Source organism: Ctenopharyngodon idella, chromosome 24 (genome assembly GCF_019924925.1).
Source record: "Ctenopharyngodon idella isolate HZGC_01 chromosome 24, HZGC01, whole genome shotgun sequence".
Lineage (NCBI taxonomy): Eukaryota > Metazoa > Chordata > Actinopteri > Cypriniformes > Xenocyprididae > Ctenopharyngodon > Ctenopharyngodon idella.
The window spans coordinates 18,395,968-18,416,176 of NC_067243.1; the positions used below are offsets into that span (position 1 = coordinate 18,395,968).

At 35.3% G+C, this 20,209-nt stretch overlaps 2 protein-coding genes across 3 annotated transcripts; one reads left to right on the forward strand and one right to left on the reverse strand.

The window, feature by feature from the left end:
• Window positions 1-6,457: 6,457 nt before the first annotated feature.
• Window positions 6,458-9,803, reverse strand: si:dkey-42p14.3 (EF-hand calcium-binding domain-containing protein 10). Of its 2 annotated transcripts, XM_051884302.1 has the most exons (5): window positions 9,661-9,803; window positions 9,307-9,447; window positions 8,898-9,062; window positions 6,828-6,918; window positions 6,458-6,621 (listed from the first exon to the last, which is right to left on the reverse strand). In XM_051884302.1, the coding sequence occupies exons 1-5, from the start codon at window positions 9,683-9,685 to the stop codon at window positions 6,579-6,581; spliced, it is 465 nt and encodes a 154-aa protein (XP_051740262.1). In that variant the 5' UTR covers window positions 9,686-9,803; the 3' UTR covers window positions 6,458-6,578. The 2 variants fall into 2 exon arrangements, with proteins under 2 accessions (XP_051740262.1, XP_051740263.1); XM_051884303.1 differs by having other exon boundaries at window positions 9,307-9,744.
• A 1,455-nt stretch (window positions 9,804-11,258) lies between these two features.
• On the forward strand, window positions 11,259-19,894 carry dldh (dihydrolipoamide dehydrogenase). Its single transcript, XM_051884525.1, has 14 exons — window positions 11,259-11,410; window positions 12,589-12,664; window positions 12,796-12,875; window positions 12,948-13,016; window positions 13,093-13,162; window positions 13,419-13,519; window positions 13,631-13,771; window positions 16,426-16,527; window positions 16,705-16,895; window positions 16,979-17,149; window positions 17,228-17,417; window positions 17,519-17,656; window positions 17,744-17,833; window positions 19,637-19,894. The coding sequence occupies exons 1-14, from the start codon at window positions 11,372-11,374 to the stop codon at window positions 19,700-19,702; spliced, it is 1,524 nt and encodes a 507-aa protein (XP_051740485.1). The 5' UTR covers window positions 11,259-11,371; the 3' UTR covers window positions 19,703-19,894.
• Window positions 19,895-20,209: the final 315 nt, after the last annotated feature.

The following is a 20,209-nucleotide window of genomic DNA, read 5'->3' on the forward strand; positions in this document are numbered from 1 at the left end:
TGTAACATTTGAACACTCTTAAACATGTGGTAATAGTAATTAAAGAAGCACAATAGAGCATATACTTTTCTTTAAAGTGGGTATAAATCAATTTCATTCTATTTTTTATTATAGTTTTTCTTCTTCTTTAAAATCATCCAGTGGATAGAATATTGGATGGAATATTTCTCCTAACTGAAGAATCACCTTTATATTTTTATTATTATTTATTTTAGGCCATGAAGGTTTGCAATTTTAGTGTCTATTTTAAGTCTGTTTAAAGGGTTAGTTCACCCAAAAATGAAAATTATGTCATTAATTACCCGTTCATCTTCAGAACACAAAAATAAGATATTTTTGCTCAGTGAGGCCTTTATTGCCAGCAAGATAATTAACACCTTCAGATGCCCAGAAAGCAACTAAAGACGTATTTAAAACAGTTCATGTGACGACAGTGGTTCAACCTTAATGTTATGAAGTGACGAGAATACTTTTTGTGCGGCAAAAAAACAAAATAATGACTTTATTCAACTATCTAGTGATGGGCGATTTCAAAACACTGCTTCATGAAGCTTTACAAATCTTTTGTTTCGAATCAGTGGTTCGGAGCGTGTATCAAACTGCCAAAGTCACACCCCAGTAGTGAACCATTGAAATTTCGAAACACTTATGACGTATTGAAGCTTCGTTTACTAAAATCACGTGACGCGGAAGTTTGATACGCGCTCCGAACCGAAAAGATTCGTAAAGCTGCAAAGCTTCATTAAGCAGTGTTTTGAAATCGCCCATGACTAGATATCGTTGATGAATTCATTATTTTGTTTTTTTGGTGCACAAAAAGTATTCTCATCACTTCATAACATTAAGGTTGAACCACTGTAGTCACATGAACTGTTTTAAATACATCTTTAGTAGTTTTCTGGGCATCTGAAAGTGTTAATTATCTTGCTGTCAATGCAGGCCTCACTGAGCCATCGGATTTTATCAAAAATATCTTAATTTGTGTTCTGAAGATGAACAAAGGTCTTACGGGTGTGGAACAACATGAGGGTGAGCAATTAATGACAGAATTTTCATTTTCGGGTGAACTAACCCTAATACTCACTGCAAAAAGTGGACATTACAACTACTTGTAACAGAGCGAACACCTCACAAGCATTCACAACTTTGAACTGTAGCCATCATAATTAGCATAACATTGTTCTTCCCATTGAACTGTTAATGTAAGCAGTTCTCTGTCACTCTCTCCAATGGGCTTTTGCATTTTGTCAGTGTCATTGGTTACGGTTTTGATTAAATGTTCTCAAAGGTAAACTGGTGGCCAGTGATAAATGTGCTACTTGTGTAATTTATATTTTTCCACATTAGTAAGACTTTCTCATGCGTGGTTTGCATTAAATACAAAATATCAAAACAAGAGGCATCTGCAAATAAATGCTGCTAAAACTAACTCCACTTTTACTAATCATTTTGCAATTTAACCATGGTGTTTGGTGATTTTTAGTGGGTGTAAGAAGTCAGTTCCCTTCAAATCCACACAGGTGTCCTAGAAGAGTAACCACAGGTGTGGTTCATTACATTAACTATCAACATGATCCACTGACGTCTGACAACCACTAAGGGTACGTTTACACGACAACAATGTACTAAAAACGGAAAAGGTTTTCCATTGTGTTTTTGGGTACAGACAACAACATTTTCAAAATAATCCCCTTTCACAATGATCAGTGAAAACAACTGAAAACGCTGTATTATTCATACCAGGCCAACAGTTGGCGAAAGAAAGAAAACTACTCGCCTATAGATGAACACGTAATAAGCGTGTGTGAATGACTTCACCGTTTTCAAAAGCTTGCATTTTCAGGCCCCTAAAATGCCGTTGTCGTGTAAATTAACGGCCAAAACGCATTAAAAAGTTTCACATTTTTAGTTGAAAACGGTGTTGTGTAAATGGCCCCAAAGTGTTGCAATTCTTTTTATCTTTACTTTGCACAGTATATTTACTTGTTTATAATTTTAAATCTACACTTTTTTGTGAAATGCTTGGTTTGAAAAGTTTTATTTGTGCTTTTAAAAAAAATAATATAGTTTTTAATAAACAATTAAAAATAATAAATAACATTATTTTAAAATATTAAATTAGAACTACTTTTTTAAATAATATAATAATAATAAATAATAATAGGTAGGAATGTAATGTGACATGCACACATTTATATATTTTCTATAGTTGTATAGACACAAAGTATAGAAAAAGTTAAAGAAAAGTTATTCTTCAGGGTTTTTTCTTGTCTATGACACAACTAATAGTAATTTCCCTGTGTTTCTGTGTTAAAAGGATAGTTAACTCAAAAATAAAAATTCTGTCGCCATTTACTTTCAGTGGAACACAAAAGAAGATATTTTGAAAAAACATCTCGGTCAATGTAAAAAAGCATTGAGATGAACCCAATGGTTGTGAGCTATAATATACTTTAAAACACCTTTTACGACACATCAAGATTGTGTATACTGAATACAAGTTCTACTTTTTAAAAAACAATAAAAGCTGAATGACATTACGAACATTACGATAATTAACAGCTGAAAAAGTCAATGGAATCCAAAGCAATACTGGACCCCATTGACTTTCATTGGGTGTGTCTCAATCAGCTCTCTAGTTCAGTAGTCAGGGCACTGATCAGGGAGTTGGCCATTTTGAGGGCTGTATCAATCGCAAAATCCTTCCAGTGCACTGACACGTTCCTTCCCTAAAAAGTCCCACAATGCACTGTGAAAACCAGGTATTCTCACTACGTTCCCTTAACGAACGTTCTAAAGTGCGAAACATAAATCACGAGGCAACACCTACACATAATGGCACGCGATAGATGTTTTTTAAAATACAAGCCATTATTTAATTATATTTCAGCATAAACACACATCGCTAGACAGGTAGTGAACATAATCTAGCTAACATTTATCATTTATCGAGCAAGCAAAGTATTTGTCAGACTGTACTTTAAATAACATTAAAACATAACATCAGAAAGATATCAGTTCTACTGTTGATCATAAATACCAGTAGTGATGTTGTACAATGAGGATATTGTCATGTCCCCGGAAATAGAGTCATTGGTGTCCCATGTGTAGTGAGCCAGAGTTCTTACTGTCCTTACAAGTGCCCAAATTCATGTGCACTATATACTGATTCACAACCTTGGAAGCAAGGGAGCTGATTGAGATGCACCCATAGTATGAACAAAAACAGTTAATGGTGACAGAAGTAATACACACACACATATATATATATATATATATATATACACTATATTGTCAAATGTTTTGGGACACCTGCCTTTACGTGCACATGAACTTTAATGACATCCCATTCTTAATCCGTAGGGTTTAATATGGAGTTGGCCCACCCTTTGCAGCTATTACAGCTTCAACTCTTCTGGGAAGGCTTTCCACAAGGTTTAGGAGTGTGTTTATTGGAATTTTTGAGCATTCTTCTAGAAGAACATTTGTGAGGTCAGGCACTGATGTTGGACGAGAAGGCCTGGCTCACAGTCTCCGCTCTAATTCATCCCAAAGGTGTTCTATCTGGTTGAGGTCAGGACTGCAGGCCAGTCAAGTTCCTCCACACCAAACTCGCTCATCCATGTCTTTATGGACCTTGCTTTGTGCACTGGTGCGCAGTCATGTTGGAACAGGAAGGGGCCATCCCCAAACTGTTCCCACAAAGTTGGGAGCTTGAAATTGTCCAAAATGTCTTGGTATGCTGAAGCATTAAGAGTTCCTTTCACTGGAACTAAGGGGCCAAGCCCAACCCCTGAAAAACAACCCCACACCATAATCCCCCCTCCACCAAACTATACACTTGGCACAATGCAGTCAGGCAAGTACCTTTTTCCTGGCAACTGCCAAACTCAGACTTGTCCATCAGATTGGCAAACAGAGAAGCGTGATTCATCACTCCAGAGAACACGTCTCCACTGCTCTAGAGTCCAGTGGCGGCGTGCTTTACACCACTGCATCTGACGCTTTGCATTGCACTTGGTGATGTAAGGCTTGGATGCAGCTGTTCGGCCATGGAAACCCATTCCATGAAGCTCTCTACGCACTGTTCTTGAGCTAATCTGAAGGCCACATGAAGTTTGGAGGTCTGTAGCTATTGACTCTGCAGAAAGTTGGCGACTTCTGCGCACTGTGTGCCTCAGCATGCGCTGACCCCGCTCTGTGATTTTACGTGGCCTACCACTTCATGGCTGAGTTGCTGTTGTTCCCAACTGCTTCCACTTTGTTATGATACCACTAACAGTTGACTGTAGAATATTTAGTAGTGAGGAAATTTCACAAATGGACTTATTGCACAGGTGGCAACCTATCACGGTACCACACTTGAATTCACTGAGCTCCTGAGAGCGACCCATTCTTTCACATATGATTGTAGAAGCAGTCTGTATGCCTAGGTGCTTGATTTTATACACCTGTGGCCATGGAAGTGATTGGAACACCTGAATTCAATGATTGGAGGGGTGTCCCAATACTTTTGGCAATATAGTGTGTGTATATATATATATATATATATATTTGTAAATATATATGTGTGTGTGTATGTATGTATGTGTATCAGGGGCGTTTCCTCCGAGGAGGCAAGGGAGGCAGTGTCTCCTCAAAAGAACTGGATGAGAAAATAATCGACATTACTAAAATATAACAATGCAAATATTACAAAATGTGACATAAAGAGTGTTAAGGTCACTCGTTTTTATGAAGTAACACTGTCCAACAGCAACACCCTCAGGTAAAGTTACAGCAGGAGGCTTGCCTCCTCTGTCCCCATTGACTTATAACAGACACCCCAAAGCGTGTGGTGGGTTTAGTGGGGGGTAATTGAGAATGAATGGGGGAAAGTCACGTGAGAGGAGGCAGTGCCTCCATCGCGCTATGATTGGATATGAACGGTTATGATTGGTTTGCGCGATAGATCCCTCCTTTTGTTTTTGTGCGCATTCTGTGTTTGCTAATCGGCCTGAATGAAGACAATAGCCGCGTTTTCGTTACAGATTTGTGTGAAACTTTTGCGATATTTTCTAAATATCGATAAAAATCTATTGCGAAATGACGCTGTTTCCATTAATCAATGTTATGGGACTAAAACGTCTTTTTTTCCTCTCGCAATAAGTCATTACATAAATCATGGCAACGGATATTGGTAGGTTTATGTATATCCTAGCCACTGCACTAGCCATTGTTTGTAATCAAAGGAGACGTAGGCATGTTATCCAAGCATTTATGGCAAGGAAAGCCCCTTATACTTGAGATTACGTATGAGGTGTTTCTGGGTGTTTCTCCCTCCTATCTGCTTCGAGGTCTTGATAAATTGTGGCATTTCTTTGTTGTTTAAAATCCAGTAGTCCCGTAATACTTTTGTCTTTTATGAGTTTAATGAAGAACTCTCATCTTCTGTCTAAACATACCGTGCCATCTTTAAAGAATGATCAACTTTTACATACGGCAGGTGACTTGTAAATGTGAAAAAAAACTGTTTTCATTGCAGTTTTGCAAAATATTCCTTTTTCGAATTGCCTGAAAACCACCTCATGGGAGCGTAGAAATGTTTTTGCGATATATGGGAGTTTTTGCAAAATTGACTTGTTTCCATGAGCGTATTTTCAATTCGCAATTTCAATTTGCACAATTTAAAGGGTAATGGAAACGCGGCGAATGATGGCATTAATGGGAAGACTAATTAAAAAGTAAGTAAACCGCTCAGCCACTTAGATATCACCGCTTTATGTCACGTCAAAGTCAAACTTGAAATGGCCTGAAAACATGATGAATATGGGGTTTTTTTTAGTGAACAATCAGCTTGGTGAAATTAAAGGTACATCTTTGTGTCTGTGATCAGTGCATAAAAGCTTGATGACTGTTTAAAATAAGTTGACTATTAAAAAGAAAAGCTGAACATTAGTTCAGAAATAATATATATTGTTTAAATTGTTACTGCCTTTAATTATTATTTTGGAATAAATGTATAAATGCATAAAAACACTAACTTGATGAGATGAGATGCCTCATTTTAAAACACCACTGATGTGTGTATATATATATATATATATATATATATATATATATATATATATATATATATATATAAACACACACACATATATTTCCAAACGTTTATGTTAGATGTGATTAATCGCGATTATATATAGAGAGAGAGAGAGGGGGTTGCATATAGTAGAGGGTTAAAACACTTGTATAATAACTCATGTAAAAATAAAACCCATGTTCATAATGTATGAAATAAGGCACAAGGTCTGTAAGTTGGCTTTAGCTGCTACAAATTAAAATAAAATAAATAAATAAAAAACACTTTTAATGTGAGGTTGTGGTTACAACTCACTCAAACTGTAATATTGAGGCTGCCATAAATTATTCAGTATCACTGAATAAATATGGAGAAACAAAATATGATTCTGCTCTGTTGTATATTTGTTCACATTTTAATTTTATTTGTGGTATTTATTTATTTTTTTGTCATATGAGAGCTGTTTAGTTGATCTGGAAATCATTACAAAAGTTATTTTACAGAGTTGTTGATTCACCTATAGCTGGAATGTTGCTGCACTTCTGACAAGCCCTTCTGTCCTAAACAGAGAAATAGAGAAATCTGGATTAACTATGAACAAAATAGACAATAATCTGCCCTATTCAAAGGTATAACATACTTCTCATATAATCAAATATCTACAAAAATACATGGGCGTATAGTGTATGCATTAGATATTAGGTCTGAATTCAGAGCCTTTGAATCTTCAAACGATCACATGACTTTTTCAAGCAGTATTACTTACGCCTCTCTTATGAACGTCTCTTGTGATATCCTGTCATCACTGGCTCCATCCGGGAACTCATTGAAATTCTTGATGCCAAGTGTCTTCAGTGCTGCAGGGAAGCAATGTTGAGCGTATCATACTGAGTCAGACCACAAGTATAACTCTTATCCTCATGAATTATAAACAAAACAACTTAAGGGAAGTATTCAGAGAAATCTTCAGAGAAATTAGAGTCAGTGTTTCCCTATGACTTACTACATATAATATAATCAACAAGATACAGGACGAAGTCACATTATTTGATAAATCGCACATCCCTGTTTGTCGCCATTACACAGGCCTATATGTAGAATCAAAATTTTGCTATTTTTTAAAAATGGAAATATCACATTTTCACTCACTGTCTGTGTTTTTTCAGATTATTTATGCATTTGTTGAGAAAATAAAGAATTATTGGTAACACTTTACAATAAGGTCTCATTTTTTAACTATCATGAACTAACAATGAGCAATACATTTGTTACAGTATTTATTAATCTTTGTTAATGTTAGTTAATAAAAATCCAGCTGTTCATTGTTTGTTCATCTTAGTTCACAGTGCATTAACTAATGGTAACAAATACAACATTTGATTATAATAATGCACTAATGTTGAAAATAACATTAACTAAGATTAATTAATAAATGCTGTAGAAGTATTGTTAATTGTTAGTTAATGTTAAAGGGATAGTTCACCCAAAAATGAAAATGATCCCATGATTTACTCACCCTCAAGCCATCCTAGGTTCTTCTTCTTTCAGACGAACACAATCCGAGATACATTCAAAAATATCCTGACTCTTCCAAGCTTTATATTGATACTGAATGGGGGACAAAAAACTGCATCTATCCATCATAAAAGTAATCCACAGGGCTCCAGGGGGTTAATAAAGGCCTTCTGAAGTGAAGCGATGGGCTTTTGTAAGAAAAATATACATATTTAAAACTTTATAAACTAAAATAACTAGCTTCCGGAAGATGACCGTACGCATACTGCGCAAGTCGACTTGCGCCAAATGAGTAATCCTCTGACGCGATGTATGGCGCAGGATGTAGGAGTATCATAAGCTTAGACGCCTCTTGCGGTTCAAACAATTAGGGCTGTGCAACAAACTCAAGCTCCTTTTCTCTTATATCAAAATCCTCTGACATTTCTCTTTAAAATAGACCTCTAATTCGTGACCGGTGTCTTGTTTTGCTCTCTCCTCTGCGCTTCCGCGTTTGTCATTGCATCATGTGTTAGGTCAGAGGTGACTCTTCTGCCGCAAAATCGTGTACGGCCGCCTGTCGGAAGCTAGTTATTACAGTTAATAACATTTTTAATATGGATATTTTTCTTACAAAAACCCATCGCTTTGCTTCAGAAGGCCTTTATTAACCCCCTGGAGCCGTATGAATTATTTTTAAGATGCATTTTTGGGGGGCTTCAAAATCACGTCCCCTATACAGTACCATTATAAAGCTTGGAAGAGCCAGGATATTTATAAATATATCTTCGATTGTGTTCGTCTGAAAGAAAATAGACATATATACACATATGATTGCTTGAGGGTGAGTAAATTATGGGATAATTTTCATTTTTGGGTGAACTATCCCTTTAACTAATGAAACCTTATTGTAAAGTGTTACTGAATTTTTTTGTCTGTCACTCTGCTCAACCCTGTAAACATTTAATGAAAAAATATAAAAATGTGTTAATAAAATTAAATCCTTACATTTTCACGAACAAATGGCACAATTTATGTTTACTTTGATTAACATTAACCATTATTTACTGGTATTTAAACTCTGGTATTTTTGGTGAATCAACAGCTATGAAGCCAACTTATATGCAATATAATATAATATAATAATGTGATATTCTCCATTCAGAAACATGTCTGTTGGTACATTTTAAATTTATTTTCATACATATGGCAGACACTTTTATCCAAAGTGCATTCATTCACATTTTACTATTATTGTTTTGTTATTAGGTGTAGTTACAGCACTGCTTTTCCCAAAAGGACAAAGGCTTTCACAACCTCTGCAACATTATAAGAGATTTACCTTCTTTGTATTGACCACAAGTGATAAAGCCTTGATTGGAAGGATCCAAGACTCCAAACAGCGCATCTAAGTTGGAGTCGTTAAAGAGGCACGGAGTGATTCCTAGACGAGCTTTGGAAAGCTTGAGCTTTTCAAGTTGGTCGATCAGAAAATCCTTTAGGCGATCTGCAATGGCAGGATTCATGAGACTGGGTATAGTTGGTCTTTCTTTACTGTTTTACCACAAATTTAACCGTAAGTAAACAACAACCTTAGATTTCTACACACTACAATAAACTGTATCTGAACACTCTCAACTAATTTATTCATGTCATCAACTCTCAATTTAATTTTTAAGCTGTGCAAGATAAATGCCACAGAGGTTTTAACTAGGTAGGCGGTGATCTACCATATCTATCAAAAGTCTCACCTGGTCTGTAGAAGAAGAGCATACTAGTTAAATTATCCATCAGCTCAATAATTTTGTGTTTCTCGAGGTATTCTGCCGCCTCGTACTCCCGCTGCGATGACATCTTGGGCTCACTGTCTGTCTGCAAGTTTATCGCTGTTGCTGTGATACCGCGCATGCGCAGCGGAGGTGGCAAAAGTCAGTAGCTCAGTAGAGTTACAGAGCAGTTTTATTCATTACTATTAATGATTTATGATGTCTTCATAAAACTGAAGTGAGTGAAGTGAAGACATTATTATTGCATTTCACCTCAATTTTTGACGAACACTTACGAAGTTGCCTTTAAAGGAATAATTCACCCGAAAATATACACACCCTCATGCTGTTCGCTTCCAAACATGAATTTCTTTCTTTTGTGTAGCTGAAAATGAGATGTTAGGCAGAATGGCAGCTTCAGCCACCATTCTCTCTCGTATATGGAGAAAAAAAGATTTAATGAGAGTGAATTAATGATTACTGAAGCTCTAAATCCCTCACGTGCTCCATTTTGCTCAATTTGAGTGAACTATTAACCCTACTTCCGGTGTAATCCTCTTCAATCTGTTATGTTACTCGAAAGTGAGGGAAACTAGTCAGCCATGCTATATGGTCGTTTTTAGAAATTTACATTTACATAACTTTCGATTTTTGTATAATATTAATACGTTAATTTTGTATTATTACTTTGTTTAATATAATACAGTAAAAAAAAAACAAAAAAAACGTAATTAATAAAATTCGTTACTATATCGAGAAAAAAAATGAAATATGACAAATCTAGAATATTATTGAATGAATGTTTGAGAGAAATCTGTGAACACGTCATTTATACCCTTTTATTCTTTTGTATTTTATTTTTTTTTGTCTGTTACTTTTAACTTCCACGCACACGAAAATGAGCACAATTAGTTACAAAATCCCTTTATTATATATATATATAATTATTTATTGTCTTAGATATTTGTTAATTTTTTGCTTGCTTGTTTATACATTCTTTTTTGTATTTTGTTTCAAAATCTATTTCATGTATCCCCTGTATGTTGTTTAATAATAATAATAATAATAATAAAAAGTTACAAAATCCCACTTAAAGGGATAGTTCACCCAAAAATAAAAATTCTGTCATCATTTACTGACCCTCAGGTCGTTCCAAACCTGTACAAATTTGTTTGTTCTGCTGAACACAAAGGAAGATATTTTGAAGAATGTGGGAAACTGAACTGTTTTGGGGCACCATTGACTTCCATAGTATTTTTTTTTTCTACTATGGAAGTCAATGGTGCCCCAAAGCAGCCTAGTTACAAACTTTCTTCAAAATATCTTCATTTGTGTTCAACAGACCAAAGAAATTTATACAGATTTGGAACAACTTGAGGGTGAGTAAATGATGACAGAATTTTAATTTTTGTATCAGTTGCCTTATCTAACCACTAGAGGGAACTGTTTCTTGCAGTACGTACTGTATGGGATGTGAGGGAAAGTACACGAGAAACTGACTTCATCCCCACTTTATTCAAAGGTGTTTATATTATATTATATTATATTAAAACATTTGCTTTACGTTTGTTGCCGAGGTATCACACCCACACAATATATATATATATATATATATATATATATATATATATATATATAACTAGAAAGTATATATAACTAGAAATAAAAAACACCAATTTTAAGATAAACAAACAATAAAATAATAAATAAATAATATTTAACATTACATCTCGACAAAAATAAAGTTGTACTTTTAACAAGATAAATTTAAAAAAGGCATCACAGGTTTACCCTCTTAGAGTTGTTTGAAGATTAAATAATTTGTATTTTTGCTCGAGACAGTGAAAATGGGCTTTTTATTGACTACATTTTCTACGATGAATCTGAAATATATGAAGAAGTTTCTCCACGTTGAGTAACAAGCTGTTTGAGTGACATCATCAGGCAGCGACTCTGTCCACTTTCCGTACTGCGCATGCGTAAATTGACAAGTCCTTGGACACACCGATCACTGTAGGTGAAGCGGTCTCGGAAGGGACGTACTGTCAAAATGCAGACCTGGAACCATCTATACCGCACACTCGCCACGGTAATGACTGTTTATTTGCCCCAGTACACTGTACTTTGAATATACCCATAGTCCATTAGAATAAAAAGAAAGCGTTTTAGACAAAACATGCAATGTTATTACTGTGTAGGCCCAACATCATAGCTTGTCTGCGTGCACAGTTGTCAGCCCATGAACACAAACGAAGCAGAGGGAGTTGTATCTATATCTTATTTATCGAAGTGCTAATGCAAATTTACACAACTAAGAACTAGATCTATCATCATTGGCTGAACTTGCAGGGGCGTGTAATTGCATTTACTGAGTCCGTGGAGCTTTTTGATCAATTGCCATATACGTCACATCATTTTGATCCACATACACTCCAAATATTATACCTTTTTAGCATCATAGGCGTGTTTAAATACAACACTTAGTGTGCTGCCCTACCTAGAATGTGCTAGTGAAGCCCAAAAGTGCTGTCTAGGTAGGTAGGTTTTGAGATATTTAGGGGAAAGTTTGGGGAAAAAACTGATAACATATTTTAAAATAACATTCTTGCTCATACATGTGCTGTCTTACTGTTCAAGAATGTGGAAGTTTTTATGTTTATATAACTAATTATGGCTATTTGGGGGTTATCAGTACTAGACAGAGCAAAAAATCAACCATAAATTGGATAAAATAAATATTGCTAGTGCCTGTTCACTGGCAGTGAGCTATTCTAAAAAAAAAATTTTTTTATTTTAATATTTAATTTTTAATCGTTTTGTAATGTGCTTTTGTCATTTTATTAGTTTTTGTTATAAATATTTAAGCTATTTATCTAATATATTTAGTTTTAGTCATTTTAAAACTTAAAACTTCAACTTATTATATTTCAGGCAACATTTTTCATTTAAGTTTAAATTTATCTAATACTTTATATGGAGACATCTGAGGCCTGGCACAGAATTTTGGATTTTGCCTTTATTGCAACATAATTACGCAACTGTTTAATACTCATGATTAACTTTCTTTTGACCTTTTATTACTTTAAATTTAATGTTTATTTTCCTCTTTTTTTTGTCTGTTTATTCCTTTGGATTGTTTATTTTACTATAAATGTATTCAGATATTTTCTTTGCCATTTGTAAGCATCAAAAAAGAGTATGGAGAGCGTATACCATATCTGTATTATAAAATAAAATAATTTTGTGTCTTTCCTTTGAACAATACAGCGAGGTCAGCACCTTCCCTGCAAGCTGCATGGAGCCACAGTCTTGTCTGCGAGAACATATGCTGACAAAGCAGCAAGTAAGATGATTTAAAATCATATTTGAATGTATTTATTGATAGTGCTGTATTTACAAATCCTCAGCCATGACCTTTATGTTAAACTTAAATGATATGAAGTGATATTTAAATAATAATTTGTTCTGTCAAAGTTGATGCTGATGTCACAGTTGTGGGCTCTGGGCCTGGAGGATACGTCGCCGCCATCAAAGCAGCTCAGCTTGGATTTAAGGTATCAGTTTGTTCACAGATGCCCTCGGCTTTTGTTTTGACTGCACTGGTAACAAGCACCTTTCTCTCACAGACAGTATGTGTGGAAAAGAACGCGACCCTCGGAGGGACGTGCTTGAATGTGGGCTGCATTCCGTCAAAGGTTTGTGATTTTACAAATGCTTTTCCAAAATGCTTTTAACTATGGTTAACTTGATTATTTTTTTTGCCTTATTAAGGCTCTGCTGAACAACTCGTACCTGTATCACTTGGCACATGGGAACGATTTCGAAAGCAGAGGCATTGAAAGTAAGTTCAAGTGTAAACATGCGATATGTGTCCACATAAACATCAAGGACTTGCAGAAGCCAATAGATTTGAATGTTTTTCTTCTGGCAGAGGACATTTGAACTGTAATAAATTATAGAGGATTGTGGGTATTTTAAAGTGCCCCTATCATTCCTAATGTTGTTTTGGAGGTCTCCTACAATAGTTTTACATGCATCATTCCATCATACATGAATCATTTTTTAGTCATTTCATAATTTTTTTTATTCTGCATTAGTTCAGGGGCTCACATTGAACCTGGAAAAGATGATGGCGCAGAAGAGCGGGGCTGTCAAAGCTCTGACAGGAGGAATCGCACACTTATTCAAACAGAACAAAGTGAGATTTTTTTTTTTTCATTTGTTTTATTTGTTTATTCTCTGTTCACATGTGACAGTATAGCAATAAACCTTTTAAAGCCATACATAATGATTTTTTTGTGATCCATAGGTAACTCACGTCAACGGTTTCGGAATGATAACTGGCAAGAATCAAGTGACCGCAAAGACTGCTGATGGAGAACAAGTCATAAACACCAAGAACATCCTCATCGCTACTGGATCAGAGGTCACCCCCTTCCCAGGCATTGAGGTACATGACCAATAGACAAGAAGAGACTGTTCCAAAACCTAAGCCTTGCTGTCTACTGCCTACAGACGATTTCGATTCGATATCTATTATTTTAGATGTAGTATATCAGTATATCTCTCAACTAATGCTGTAAACTACACATGGGAGTCAGTTGGTACTACTTTACTATAATATTGTTAAAATTTGTTAACTTATTTATAATTAACTGATTTATATACAAACACTTAAATTACACTCAATGATGTTTTTTATAATAACTAAAGTTTAGAGTTACATAATCATATTTCTACTCCAATTCATTTTTTTTTTTAAATATAAACATTTAAATTGTCGCTGTCATAACTGATTTATTCAAACATGCATTAAATATTGAAGAACATTAAAAATTACAATGAATATGTAACGGTGCGTAGCTATATTTTTCAGAAAGCTGACTTTCTAGAGTTCATTTTTCTAGCTGACTAATGAGTTTATGGTCACTGAATATGTTTTTCTGAGGTAAATGTGAAGTTACGTGACATTGTTTACAAGCTGTTTTATTGAAGTCTTTCCGAGGTTGAAACACTGATTGAGCTATTACAAGAGACACGATATGGATTTCGGCAAGTTGTACTGTATATTTTAACATACCTTCAGATGTTTAGTCATGTTTATTTCGCGCTGTAACTGGTATTAAAGCGGAGGAGAGGATGTTCACATGCGCTCCGTGCTGCCGCTTCTCTTTAACTGAGGCGCTACAGCGATCTGTCACGTCACATTAAACAGCGCCAAAACGGTATTTATTTTTTGAATCTCATAATAAGATGGACGTCATTTAAAATCTGAGACTTTGCTTCATATCAAAAGTAAAAAAGCACAAAGATTTATTGGATGGGAGGCGCGCTACATGTTCTGTTCATTCATCAACTGAAAACAGACTAGACTAATCAATTCTTGGGATTTAAGAATCGATATCGGTTCGTAAAAATGAGAATCGATTAAAATCGTAAAATCGATAGTTTTTACCCAGCCCTAATATCTTCAAGCACCACCCATGGAAACCTCAACTCATAATTGATTTCAGAAGTGTTTGATGTTAGCATGTTGCTAAGCTAACTGCACAAAACTTTAATACGCATTGTTGTCATATTGGGTAAAATAGTACATTCTTATTATTATTATTATTATTAAAATATTTAATATGAATTTTCTCTACTTTTAAGTTAGGGCTGCACTATTTGTTGAAAAAAAATCTCTTTTTTTGGGCCCGAGCACCGATGGTGTGAGGACTCTATTGTAATTGCTCGGTCAATTCTTCTCCGAAATGAATCGCATTTTTGAGGGCCTAAACATGCTCAAACTCATGAAACTTTGCACACGTGTCAGAAGTGGTGAAAATTCACGTCTGATATGGGTTTCAGAATTAGGTGTGGCAAAATGGCTTGATAGCGCCATCTACAAAATTCAATTAAGCACCCTTTGCGCTACGTTTCACGTACAGGTATGAAATTCGGTAGACAGATGTAACAGCCCAATACCTACAAAAAAGTCCCTGGAAACCCAACAGGAAGTTAGATATTTTGAATTTTGTCTGCAAAATTTGTGCAGTTTTTGCCATTTCCAGATGTTGTACTTTATCAAACTCCTCCTAGAGCTTTAATCAGATCAACATCATATTTGGTCAGTCTAATCTAAAGGCCTTTGAGATGTTAAATTGCGAAGATCTTGAGTTTTTGTTGAAGGACGTGTCCGTGGCGGCCTGACAAAAATCGATGTTTCGCCACAAAATAGGAAGTTGTAACTCAGGCATACAATGTCCGATCTGCCCCAAACTTCACATTTGACCGAGCTTCACATGATGACATCTACACGCCAAAATTTAGCTGGTAGCAGGAAGTGTGGCAAATACAAATGACTGACGTAGTCCTCCTATATTTATATACTTAAATGCATATTGCACACCATGCTCTGTTTTTCTAAAGCCACCAGGTGGCGCTGGCACGGGTGCGAGGGCCCTTTCATCGCTGCTTGCAGCTTTAATTTCTGGGGGTTTTTTTCTGATAGAAATTGCAATTTATATATTTTTTTTTAATGCTCCATTGTTTGCTCTGCTTTGTTGGGCTGCACAATTTCACAAAAAAAATGATTTATATATCATTCTGACTATAAAATAATTAATACTAATAAAATTATTAAACATATTTAGAATTATTACAATTATAGTATTTAACTGTAAAATAAAAAAAATCAGATATTTAAGAAAAAACTAATAATTATAATTATAATTATATTATTAATTAATATATATTTACATTACAGCTGCTAAATGGCAATACTAATATTTTCTTAATTTGTTCATTTTCAAAACCTTTTCTTAAATTTTCAAGCTTTTTTGTCTCTTGTTGACAACGGCCAGTTTATAAGCACTTCTTTACAATAACAATTTCACTCAGTGCATATATTTAATTAAATCACAGCCTTTGAAATCTGATAATCGCACTAAGCCATAATTTAATTTTGGTTTTTATTTTGATTGTGTATTAAATTTTGTAAATGCCTTGTGATCAACATTTTTCTTGATTTGTCCGCCATCTCGTATAATTACACAGCCGATGTGTCGTATGTTGCATTCAGATCATGAATATTAAATCTGAAATATTATTCCCTTGTGATAGATTGATGAAGACAGTGTTGTCTCGTCCACTGGCGCTTTGTCCCTCAAAAAAGTTCCAGAGGAGCTCATTGTGATTGGAGCAGGAGTCATTGGCGTGGAGTTGGTGAGTGGACGATTGGAAGGTTATAGTGTGAATATTACAGAATTACATTCCGTAATCATCATAAGACTGATCTAAATTGTTCATTTTGTTCATAAAAGTGCATGTTTGTAACATTTGAGGACTGATGATGCTTCTGAATTGGGTTTGATTATGGAGATCCATTCTGTTTGTTCCCAGGGGTCCGTTTGGCAGAGGCTTGGTGCCAAGGTTACAGCAGTGGAGTTCCTCGGCCACGTCGGTGGAATGGGCATCGACATGGAGATCTCCAAGAACTTCCAGAGAATTCTCCAGAAGCAGGGGTTGAAGTTCAAACTGAGCACAAAGGTCATGGGCGCCACCAAGAGACCTGACGGCAAGATTGATGTGGCGTGAGTGCGGCGTTTCTCCAAATGCTGATTAGGATCTAAATTCTTCTAGTGCTTTTGCCCATTATGTTGTTTCCGTTGGTTAGTGTGGAAGCTGCAGCTGGTGGCAAAAACGAGACGCTCACCTGTGATGTTCTGCTGGTGTGCATTGGCCGTCGTCCCTTCACCGGTAACCTCGGTCTTGAGACTGTCGGTATTGAACTGGATAACCGCGGGAGAATCCCTGTCAACGGCCGTTTCCAGACCAAAGTGCCCAGGTATGGAGATTTCAAATGAGTTGTCTTGCGTTTTTTGTGACAAACAAGTCTTAATTTGTGTTTCTAAACTCTTTTTAGTATCTATGCCATTGGAGATGTTGTAGCTGGACCCATGTTGGCCCATAAAGCCGAGGATGAGGGTATTATTTGTGTCGAGGGAATGGCAGGAGGAGCCGTCCATATCGATTACAACTGTGTTCCCTCCGTTATATACACACACCCTGAGGTCGCCTGGGTCGGCAAGACCGAGGAACAGCTCAAAGAGGAAGTGAGTAGACTCGTTGTTATTTTAACACACCTCTCCATCTTAAATTGTATGTCACATCAAACATTTCCTCCTAAAATGGCATATAATTGCCCATTTTCCAGGGTGTGCCATATAAAGTGGGCAAATTTCCCTTCGCGGCCAACAGCAGAGCCAAGACGAATGCTGATACAGATGGACTGGTAAAGATCCTCAGCCACAAGGACACAGATAGGATGTTGGGAGCACACATTCTGGGATCGGTAATGATATATCTGCTTTTGCTTTTCTTGTGTAGGAAGTCATTTTTAATGATATGATAATTCATATATTAATTTTTCATTTTACAGGGGGCAGGGGAGATGATTAATGAGGCTGCATTAGCTATGGAATATGGAGCATCATGTGAGGATATTGCAAGAGTGTGTCACGCCCACCCTGTAAGTGTCTCTGAATATGGATTATTTTCTCTATTCTTAAGTTCCAGTTATTAAAGCGTCCGCGTACAGTGCGTGCAATGCAGATTTTGTCACCAGAATAGTACGTGTACACTGTATGCACTCCACCTGATTACTTTGTGCGCACAGGTCGCACATGCGCATTGAATTTGTTTTGCACTAATCAGTTGTTCCACAAGGTGGCAACACTTGTTTCACAGTAGAAAACGAAACTAAAGAGCGACACAACAACAACAAAATACCACAGACTGTAACAACAACAGACGCCCGCATTGACAAGCGTTTGTGTGAGAGTGTTATGAGAGCTGCAACTGTAGTTTAAAACAATACAAAGACATGTTTATCAGTTATAACTTCTGGAGAAAATAGCTCAGACACTCTAGACAAAGATGAAACTTTCTAGAGCGCATGTGTCGACTGCCTGTGTTCGCGCACGCTATCAAATGAAGAATTCTTTTGACTGTACGCATATGCTAGCGTACACATAAAAAAATTAACTGTACTTTGAGCTTAATGGACATTCTGAGAAATGAGCACTCTAATCTTTTTTTTTTAATTATTTTAAATTTAATTGTAAAATAATGAATATAAAAATTTTAATTTAAATCTGCTGTCCGTAACTTTTTTTTGGTTAAAAATGATCCAAAATAATGGAGGTCAATCAATTTTTGAGCAAGTACATAACCAGCCAGTGTTCAAAACTATCTCCTTACCTTAGCCCGATTCACAACGGCAGACATGTAGTAATGTTTTATAATTCTGGTGGTACTGGTAGGTTTCCGCTGGAAATTCAAGCATGTCTTTGCGTCATTATGTCACGTCTGTAAACAGAAAGAACGAGTCCCAGCTAGAAGGCTATATCTCTTGTGAGGTGGATCATTTATAGCCTTTTCTCACAGCAGCTGCAATAATTAAACATCATTTTGATGGAGGATTGTATGGTATGACAAATTAACGTTAGAGGAGGCACAACTCGCGTAAAAATGATAATTCCGCAAACAACTGCAATTGCAGGTTTCAAACAGAGATGCCGACAAAGACGCAAAACTTACGGAATGCAGCTTTAAAGTAAAATATTACTAATAATAATAAATTGCAACATTGTTTATATTTTTTCAAATGTGTTCATCAACTTTTTCCTCTCGCCCATCTCACAAGTGTCTCTATATAGTCTGCTGATTTTTTTTAATTATTTTCTCTATTAAGTTACTATTATTAAGTAATTCTGAAGAATAAGCACACAAATTTTGGCCTTTTATTTATTTATTTTTTACCATTTTAATAGTAAAATAATTAATAAAAATCTTCATTTAAAAGAATAAAATAGTAATAATAAATTGCAACATTGTGTCTATTTTTCAAACATGTTATCTAACTTTCACTTTTTTTGTAAATTAATTCATATAAAAATATTATAATTAAAAATATTAATTAATAATAATAATAGTAAAAAAAAAATTAAAATGTTAATCAACTTTTTTTCTCTTTTGCCCACCTCACAAGTGTCTCTGAATATAGTCTACTTATTTATTTTTCTCTATTAAGTTACTATTTTTAATAGTTACTTCTGAAGAATGAGCACACTAATCTTGGCCATTGTTTTTTTTTTTTTTTTTTTTTTTTTTGTCTTTTTTTTTTTTTAATTGTAAGTTTAATATTAATTTTTTTACATTTAAAAATTCTATTATTATTACTATTATTATTATTAATAATACACATTTGTTTAATGTATTTTTTTAAATAATTGTAACATTTGTTTTTTAAAACATTTTCCTCTTTTCCCAGACTGTATCAGAGGCCTTCAGAGAAGCCAACCTTGCTGCTTCATTTGGAAAAGCTATAAACTTCTAGATTTTCTTCACATACACTTGTATATAAATACACTATCTGCTGCATTTTTTCCAAAACAGTTCACACAATTTGTAGATCTTCAATCTCTGGGCCTTCAGATGTACCCTTCATGCATACATCCAGAATAATCCTGTAAAACACTTAGTCTGTTATTTAAATGTCCTAATAAAGAAGTTTGGGTCTTATGTTGAACTTTGCCTGAATGAGGAAAAATATTGTGTGGATTTTATAAATCAGTGTTGTTCAATTTCATGATCAGTCTCCTGAACACCAAAGCAATAATTTTGACGGTTGGAAAAATTGACTGTATTGATACACATGGGAGGTGAAATAAAAAGAAACATAATTATGCAGTGTTAAATCTTGCTTTCGTTAAGGGAGACATGCTGTGCATTACAGTTGAGGAGTTACGAGGTTTTCAAAAGATAATTTAATGCAGTTTTTGGAGGGTAGTTGAAGGAATGTTCTGGGTTTGATAGACCGATAGATAGTAAAACTTGAAGGATA

Bases quoted from the DNA above. Each gene is read 5' to 3' on its own strand.
- dldh (XM_051884525.1), top strand. From the start codon at position 11,372: ATGCAGACCTGGAACCATCTATACCGCACACTCGCCACG. The intron at 13,163-13,418 runs GTAAGTTCAAGT...ATTCTGCATTAG, and splicing joins CGAAAGCAGAGGCATTGAAA to TTCAGGGGCTCACATTGAAC. The intron at 13,772-16,425 runs GTACATGACCAA...CCCTTGTGATAG, and splicing joins CCCCCTTCCCAGGCATTGAG to ATTGATGAAGACAGTGTTGT.
- si:dkey-42p14.3 (XM_051884302.1), bottom strand. From the start codon at position 9,685: ATGTTTGGAAGCGAACAGCATGAGG. The intron at 9,063-9,306 runs GTGAGACTTTTG...CTGCCATTGCAG, and splicing joins GCTCTTCTTCTACAGACCAG to ATCGCCTAAAGGATTTTCTG. The intron at 6,919-8,897 runs GTAAATCTCTTA...GCTTCCCTGCAG, and splicing joins TTGTGGTCAATACAAAGAAG to CACTGAAGACACTTGGCATC.